General features: G+C 47.6%; 3 protein-coding genes across 3 annotated transcripts; 1 reads left to right on the top strand and 2 right to left on the bottom strand.

Annotated features, from left to right (window-relative positions):
- Positions 1 to 236: 236 nt before the first annotated feature.
- Positions 237 to 2,643, bottom strand: LOC128719579 (WD and tetratricopeptide repeats protein 1). Its single transcript, XM_053813205.1, has 7 exons — positions 2,329 to 2,643; positions 1,861 to 2,250; positions 1,508 to 1,762; positions 1,145 to 1,422; positions 773 to 1,064; positions 598 to 710; positions 237 to 528 (listed from the first exon to the last, which is right to left on the bottom strand). The coding sequence occupies exons 1-7, from the start codon at positions 2,641 to 2,643 to the stop codon at positions 237 to 239; spliced, it is 1,935 nt and encodes a 644-aa protein (XP_053669180.1).
- Positions 2,644 to 4,208: 1,565 nt separating this feature from the next.
- On the top strand, positions 4,209 to 6,488 carry LOC128707713 (conserved oligomeric Golgi complex subunit 2). Its single transcript, XM_053802672.1, has 3 exons — positions 4,209 to 4,310; positions 4,378 to 6,107; positions 6,173 to 6,488. The coding sequence occupies exons 1-3, from the start codon at positions 4,209 to 4,211 to the stop codon at positions 6,486 to 6,488; spliced, it is 2,148 nt and encodes a 715-aa protein (XP_053658647.1).
- Positions 6,489 to 6,654: 166 nt separating this feature from the next.
- Positions 6,655 to 7,637, bottom strand: LOC128707753 (dnaJ homolog subfamily C member 17). Its single transcript, XM_053802711.1, has 2 exons — positions 7,560 to 7,637; positions 6,655 to 7,491 (listed from the first exon to the last, which is right to left on the bottom strand). Exons 1-2 carry the CDS (start codon positions 7,635 to 7,637, stop codon positions 6,655 to 6,657), a joined length of 915 nt encoding a protein of 304 aa, XP_053658686.1.
- Positions 7,638 to 7,991: the final 354 nt, after the last annotated feature.

Genomic DNA, 7,991 nt, shown 5'->3' with positions numbered 1-7,991 from the left:
CCCGTTGAACTGGCAAGTATGTGTTCTCCTTTACCTGCGGTATAATCCTTCAGTTCGAGACAGCCAGCGCACCGTTTCAGTTACAGAAACGGAACTCTTGCGAATAATTTATTAATGCTAGCTTTAATCACATGTATGATACTGCCGATCTGTGAACAAAGAAAGTAACACGAATTAGCATCTGCCGGTAGGTAGTATTCGTTAAAAAATTGTTACAGTACCAGTTGCGCTAGAAGCTAACTAGCCCGACAGATTGCCTGGTCCGGTGCAATCGAATCGAACGGATCGATCTGCATATGAGTCTGATTGTCGTCAACGACATTGTCGACATTAAGCACTCGTCGCATGGCTGGTTTCTCTGGCGACTGGGGTGACCAGAGGCGCACTTCGTGGTCAATGCCACTCGTCGCCAGCATGCAGGTGAACGGATGCGGCTGGACACAGTTGACAATCAGCTCGTCGGCTTGAAAGATCGAATGGATGATACCGCTGTGCCGATCCCAGATGAAGAAATTGCCATCATCGGAACTACAAATTTGGGAAATGGGACGACATTCAAAATCTTGCAACACACATAGAATCTACTATAAACCATACCCAGCTACGATGTAGTTAGAATCTCCAAAATAGTTCGCCTCTTTGATGTCGGTCTTCGTGTTGCAATGCCCGATGTAACGCTGCTCGTAATCCATCGACATCGATCGCCAGTACTGTAAAAAGCTAAACGTGTGAGACACCAAACTGAGACGCGACGGAAGCAATAAAAACACACCTTTTCCTTTTCCGAGTAGCTTTCGTTTTCAAGATCCGGGTTTCGACCCAACGTGGTCCGGTGCCGTGCCTTTTCTATCTCAATCCCTATATCCTTCTCCAGCATGAGGATGCCAGGATTCTTCGCATACGATGGAAACCGTCGCACCAGTTCCTCCAGACAGATCTGTGCTTCTTTCGATTTTTCCAACTTGAGCAAAGCTTTAGCCAACCGGAAATGAGCTTTCACGTAGTGCGGATCCAGGCGCAACGCCGTATGACAGTCGCGTACCGCAGCATACACATCTCCGTACCTGTAAACAAATTCGCGTTTATTATCAGGAAACTCGCACTGTTTGGCCATTATTCTACCCGTCATTATTCGTGTACTTACCAACCGCGTTTCATCAGAGCCGTTGCACGATTTAGGTAAAATATGGCACAGTCCTTGCCATTTACTTTCTGTATCGCTTGTGTGTACTTGTTGATTGCCTGCAGGAACTGGTCCTTCTCCAGACTGGCGTTGCCTTCCTTTTTCAGCTGCTCCACATCCGGTGGGAACTTGTGTTTCGTTTTCTCTGCCCCAACAGTTAGTTTATCTCCACCATTGCAGTCGCCATCATTCGCATTACCACCTTCGGGCGTACTGGGGAACTTTGGCAATTCTAGAAACTGTGTTGTTATGATAATGCGAAAGAAAACCGTCCGAATTATATTTAAGTCACATTGCTGTACAAAAAACCCGATGTCTACTTACCAGTGGATGTCGTGGATGGGTGACGTCATACAGGTAGATATGGTCCGTACCCATGTTGGCCAGCAACTCTGTGCCGTCCGGGCTGAATGTGAGGTAAGTGACCGCTTTGTACTGATAAATGTCGCCCAGCTGATGGGCCGCCTGATACTTGCTCCCCAAATGGCCCGGACAAAAGTATTTCACGCAACCATCCTTTGGAATACTTACCTCCGACCCGTTGGCGGGTTCACCGATAGCATTCACACTTCGATCAAGCTACAAAATGGACAAAGCGTAAAGGCATTAGTCTATGAATGGCTCTACTCAAGACATTCATTTAGATCACCGCTGATAAAAAGCGGACCTGATCCTACCTTGCCAGGAGAAATCATTCGCCGATCGTACAGCCGAGCGTAGATGTCGTTTGCTCCAATAGCCAGCTGCTCCGGCCGTTGTGGGTTGATAGCGATACACTTCACTTCCGGCGCTGCCAGCACTTCGCTATGCAGATCGATCAGGACGTTCGCGTCCTGACCACGGCAGTCGTGCTGTTGCCGAAGGTCGTGCTGCAGTACCAATCCGTCTTCACCGGCAGACCAAAACATGTGTACGTTGCGAGGCGATGTGGCCAAGCGTTTAACACGCTGCGTGTGGCAATTGCACTGCCGAATCGGATAATCGTTCTGTCGATTGATATCGAACACGAAGGTTTTACAGTCGCCGGCACCAGTTACCAGGAGGGAATTGTTTCGTTTCGGCAGGAACTATATGGAAAAATCAACGTAAAAGATTACTTTTAATACATCTTAGTAGGCATTTCCAAACCGTGATGGACCCCTTACCTTTACGGAAAATATGTTACCCTCGTGTGGTGTCACCAGATCATGTAACTGCTTGTGACGGAACGGATCCCACAGCATGACATGGAAGTCGTCCGACGCGGACGCAAGGATGTGCCCATTGTCGCTCCACTGCAAACAGTTCACACAACCATTGTGGCCGCGCAGTTCCGCCTCGAGCTCGATGTTATCCACAAACTGGGGCGCTGTTCGGAGGCGCTTCCGCAGCACATGCTCCATATCCCAGTAGGCACGGCCAGTTAGTATTTTCGTCACATTTCGCGAGTTTCCGTACGGTTGTTTCGGTTTCATGTTCATTGTTGCTTACTGTTTTTCTTTCCCTCTGCAGCTCGCTGGAGGACGACCAATGGCTACGCACTGTTTACAACTGTGCCAAATTTTCGGCTGAGATGGATCGTCGTCCACACTTTTCACCCTCTAATCTTCGGCAATCCACAGCACACTTTGGGAAGAAGGCTGACCAGCTCCTGCAAACAAAAACAGGATTTTAACGACGTCAATACGTCATTGTGACAGTAGACTGTTTTTCTTGCAAAACCTCTTTACCTGCCGGGGACACACCGAGCCGACCGCTGCCTTTCCAATCGAGATGCACCCACTCGCTCGTTATCTCTTTCGCACTCACTGCTGCTGGCGACTATCGCTCGACACAAACAGCAAAATCGCACTTCTTCCGACTTGTGTCGTTCGTCTTTACGATAGGCACTGGAATGTTTACCCTTATTATGTACAACTTTCCAGAACCTTCATGCTGGCCGAATGATTATGTCGTGATCAACGGGCGAATCATTCAAAGATTTTAGGCAAACACTCCTGGCGAACTCAGTGTCTAGGGGTAGAACAGTCACACTCGATATGCACCGCTGGAGGGTATCGCCACGGAATATTACTCTTCCTGATTAGAGATCTTTGTACCACAAGGAAACGATAAGAACTCTCGGAAAATGTGTCAACCTTCACTAGAGTAGGTTAGAAAGACGATGCTTTTCTTCAGGAAATCCAAGCCTTTTGTTCTTCGTATTCGTCCGAAGCCGAAGAATTGTGTCCGTTAGCACTTTGGACAATTTTACAGATTACAAATACCGGAAAGAACCCCCGAAGAGGACTTTGCACCGCATAATGTTCCACTGCAAGTTGTGTTGATTTCTTTTATTTTAATCACATCCCATCCTACCGTATCAATCCCAGTCCACGAAGACGTCCCAATGCACCGATGACAACAAATGATTTAATTGCATTGACAAATCAAAACATCTCGCCCAGTGCAGACGATTAAGCAGCGCTTACACACTCGTTGACAAAAACTGGCCGCATCGAAAAATTCAGCAATGCTGCATACCTCTATGCAGAAAGATAAACTGTTAAATATATTTTAAGTCTTACGGACCCTTCGAAGAACCAATTGTTAATGATTTAGGTCTTTTTAAAAGCTTTATTATAAATTACTAAGGCGCGGTTATTTTACAACCGTTATAACCTACCTTACCAGCTGTTCTTCTGTCAGTTTTGCAAAACATGCACAGTGTGAATCGGTCTGTATAAATTATTAAACATAATTTTCTAATATGAATTCTATGTTGCATTTTAGGAATTGAAAATTTATTTTCAAATTCCTAATTTCCAACCATTCGAAATAAAACTTTGTTGGATATATTTAACGCGAAAATCGAAAAAATGACCACTAGAACGAACCACTGTACCGGGGTTTGTTGATGATGTGTCAAAGGTAGTAAAAAATTAACAAAATTATGTCGTAAACTGGCGAGTGTTGTTGATCCGCGGTGTTACGTTTGCTTCGTCCTTCGTGGATCGTCCTAAATGTTTCACGTGCTTGCGTACGAGACCGCAAACAATTGCTAGCGATGGAGGAAAAGCCCACGCCACCGGTCAACAGCGGTGGCGAGCTGTTCAGCTTACCGGCTGGTCCGGCAACGTTGTGCTTCGACAAGAACGAATTCATGAAGGTACGTACGCATGAAGGTACATCAGTCTGGCTCTATCTTTGATTGTTTGCCTTCCCTTTGTTTTTAGAAAACATTTTCCGTCGATGAATTCCTGCACGAGAACCGAAATGCCGGCAGTTTGGAAATCATCCGCGATGATCTGGGGCTCTATCTGAAGGTGCTTCGTTCAGCGATGATCGAACTGATCAACCAGGATTATGCCGATTTTGTCGATCTATCTGCGAACCTCATTGGGTTGGATCAGCAAATCGATGCCATCGAGGGACCGCTGAAGAAGTTGCGCGACGAAGTAGACCAGGTGAAGGGCGCACTCGAAGGAAGCATGAGCGAAATTTCCAGCTGTCTCGAGCAGAAAAAGCTCCTTCGTTCCTACAAGAAATCGCTCCAGAGTTTGGGCAGAGCGCAAGCATCGCTGAAAAAGCTGGAAGACATGCTACTGAGCGAAAGAAAGGATTCTTTCGATGCAACTTTGCTCGAGCGTGCCGCACTGGAATCGATTCAGCTGCAATTTAATAGCAAATTCTGCCATAGCTTTCTGGACGATGGCAAGCGCCAACTCGCGCAAGATCTCTGGGGTGAGCTGTTGGGTCGGTTGAAGAGTTACTTGCTGCGTGCCCTGGAAGAACCGGAACCGAAGGAGCTTGAACGCTGTCTACGCATCTATTGCACGCTGGACGAATGCCGTACGGCAGAGGAAGTATTTCGAGGTGAAATTGTGGCCCCCTTCATGAACCGTGTCATCTCGGAGACTAGCCTGCAGAATTCACCCCAAGGGCTGACCGGCATTTACAATCAGATTTTGGACTTTGTCTCGATGCACATGAAACAGCTCTGTCAGCTGACGAAGCGCAACGGAAAGGTGAAAGGATACAACTTTATTGTGAACAGCTTTTGGGCCGAAGTTGAGCGACGGATGGAGACGAACATGTCGTCCATCTTTGCGCCCGGCAATCCGGATGCCTTCTATCAGAAGTACAAGTGTACGCTTGAGTTTCTGGAGCGCATCGAGCTGATCATCGACGATGCGGACGATGTGGCCCAGTTCAAGGCACACGCACAGTATCGTAGCTTTCAACTGCGCTGGAATCTGCCCGTTTACTTCCAGATACGGTTTCAGGAGATCGGCGCTGGCCTCGAGGCGAGTTGCAGTGAGTCGGCATCATCGCGTCAGCTGGTCTCCAGTATTTCCGCATCACAGTTTAACGTAGCGCAATTCTCCGCTGCTCTGACGGCCATATCGAGATGCTGGCAGGATGGTGTATATTTGCCCCAGTTGTTCCACCGGTTCCTTAAGCTCACGCTACAGATTCTGGCACGGTTGAGCGTGTGGTGTGCAGAAGTATTCCGCCCTGCCCAAAACCAAGAGGACGCGGTTTCTGAAGAGGGTACGGAACGTATTCGCTTTCTGGTAGCGCTGTATTCGGACATACGAAACATCGAATTAAAAATCCCTTCAATCGTCAACCTCGCCGTGGAAAAGAGTCCACCCGGAGCGTCCCGGGATGAGCTTGAAACAATAATCGGCGAAAGTGGAACCATCTTTGGCGAAAGGCGCTTGCAACTACAGCATTTGATTGTGAAGGAACTGATCACCGCCAGCATACCGCAACTTCGTCAAGTGAGCGACATACCGAGATTGTACCGGAAAACGAATCGTGACGTGCCTAGCCGTTGCTGCGCATACGTCGAACAAGTCCTCGCACCGACCGATACGTTTCGAAAGAATTACGATTCCATGATCGGGGGTGATGCGATGCGCGACTTTCTGACCGGTGTCTACAACCACGTGACAGTGCAGTAAGTGGATTTGGCAACATTTTCTATCGCTGAAAGTTATTGCTCATCTTCCCCCCTAATTTCAGATACTACCAAATGATCGACGAAGTGTTGACATCGGTTCAAAAGACGGAGGAATCGTTGAGGCGGTTGAAGAATCTTCGAGATCGCTCGGGAACGGTTGCGTCGTCTGCGGCCACCACGAACAATGCCGATCGCATTCAGGCACCGTCGGATGATGATAAAATTCGGCTTCAACTACAGGCGGACGTCATGCATTATGTGCGATTTGTTGAGCAGCAGGCACACATCGGCCGGCAAGACGTGACCCAGCTGCCACAACTGATCCAGCTTGTGGAGGACGCTAGCAAAGGACGATTCGGGAGTGAACAGACGCAGTAACGACATCGGGTGCATATCGTCGAATGCCTTGTTAAATAGTCTCCCCTAATTCCCTATTCACACACACACACCCTGTTGCCCAAAGATTCCGTTTTGGGTCGGCATACTTCTTTCGGCTCATAGTCAAATAAATATTTAAAAAAACACAGACAAAACAATAACATACTTATTGGGCCGATGATTCGGCTTCGGCCTCTTCCTTCATCATTTGTTCAATCAGCCGTTTCCGTTCTTCGGCTTGTCGCAGTTGCCGTAACACAAGACTTTCATAATCCCGATCCGTGATGGTACTGCCAGCCGTCGCTTTGGATTTCCCTTGTACCGGTGCTTCTCCAATCCATTCCAACGTGCAAGGGTTATCTAACCGACCTTTCTCGTACGTTATAGCCATTTCGGCGGCATCCTTGGTGCGGAACTCCACCAGAGCGCTTCCATTCTTCCTCGGACTCATAACGAGCGCATTCAGATCACCGTACTTGCTGAGAAATTTGCGCAAGATTTCTTCCGTGTAACCGCCGTTGGTAGTATCATTCTTGTCCGCTTTCCAGCGTATTTTTATCCGATGCTGCGAAGAATCCCAACTAGAAGCGTTTGGTGTTTGCATCATGCGTAGCTCTTCCTTTAGCTGGCGGCGCATCAGTTCCTGCTCTTCTTCTATCAACTTTGAGCCCTCTTTACGCAATCGTTCAAATTCTTCCTGAAACAGTTCCTCCGGTGTTTTGCTGCTAGCCTTTTTATAGCCACCGGTGGCCGCTTCTTTCGCTTGCCGTTCCCGCTCCTCGAGATCAGCCTTGAGTTTTTGCCGTTTACTATCCAACTGTTTCGTTCTCAATGCGGCAGCTTTCTTTGCATTCAGCAACCGATCGTAGGCAGTGCGCGCCGAAACATCCATCAATATTTCCAGTGCCTTCGATAGCTCCTGGAAGAGCTGGGCCGCCTTCGGATTGTCGGGATTCTTGTCCGGATGGCATTGTAAGGCTTTTTTACGGTACGCTTTACGGATCTGCAAAAAAGAAAGATTTCATATAAGTAAAGACAGACTTTGACCATTCACGTTTACGTTCACGGTACCTCTTGTTCTGTGGCCGCTATATCCACCTCCAGCAGACCGTAAATGTCAATATCACTGAACTTTTTAACGTCCACCATCTCCTTATTATCTGAGCACTATTTATGGAACTTGCCGCTAGTTTCTAGACGAAATTTTACTCATAAATCGTTACTAAACGGAAGAAGGAAATGTTTTGTTTTGGAGCGCTGCTGGCGGACACCAAAATGTAAACAAACGCTTGGCAATAACGTTTACACCATACAGCCGAAAGGTTCGACAATGAGTTCACCGACGAAATGTATTGAAGTTTAGAGTAACCACGTAACTCAAGCTAGCTTGACTTGAGATTTGGCTTGAAATAAAACGCTTCCTTTGTTTGCGGTTAAACCGTGGTGCGTTGCTGTCATTTCACCGCATCTGCCGGGAAGCAAATAAACAAAACAGTCGACTCA

The sequence above is a fragment of the Anopheles marshallii genome, chromosome 2 (assembly GCF_943734725.1).
Source record: "Anopheles marshallii chromosome 2, idAnoMarsDA_429_01, whole genome shotgun sequence".
Classification (NCBI taxonomy): Eukaryota; Metazoa; Arthropoda; class Insecta; order Diptera; family Culicidae; genus Anopheles; species Anopheles marshallii.
The sequence above is the reverse complement of the archived record's forward strand: the minus strand, read 5'-3'. Positions and strand labels throughout refer to the sequence as shown.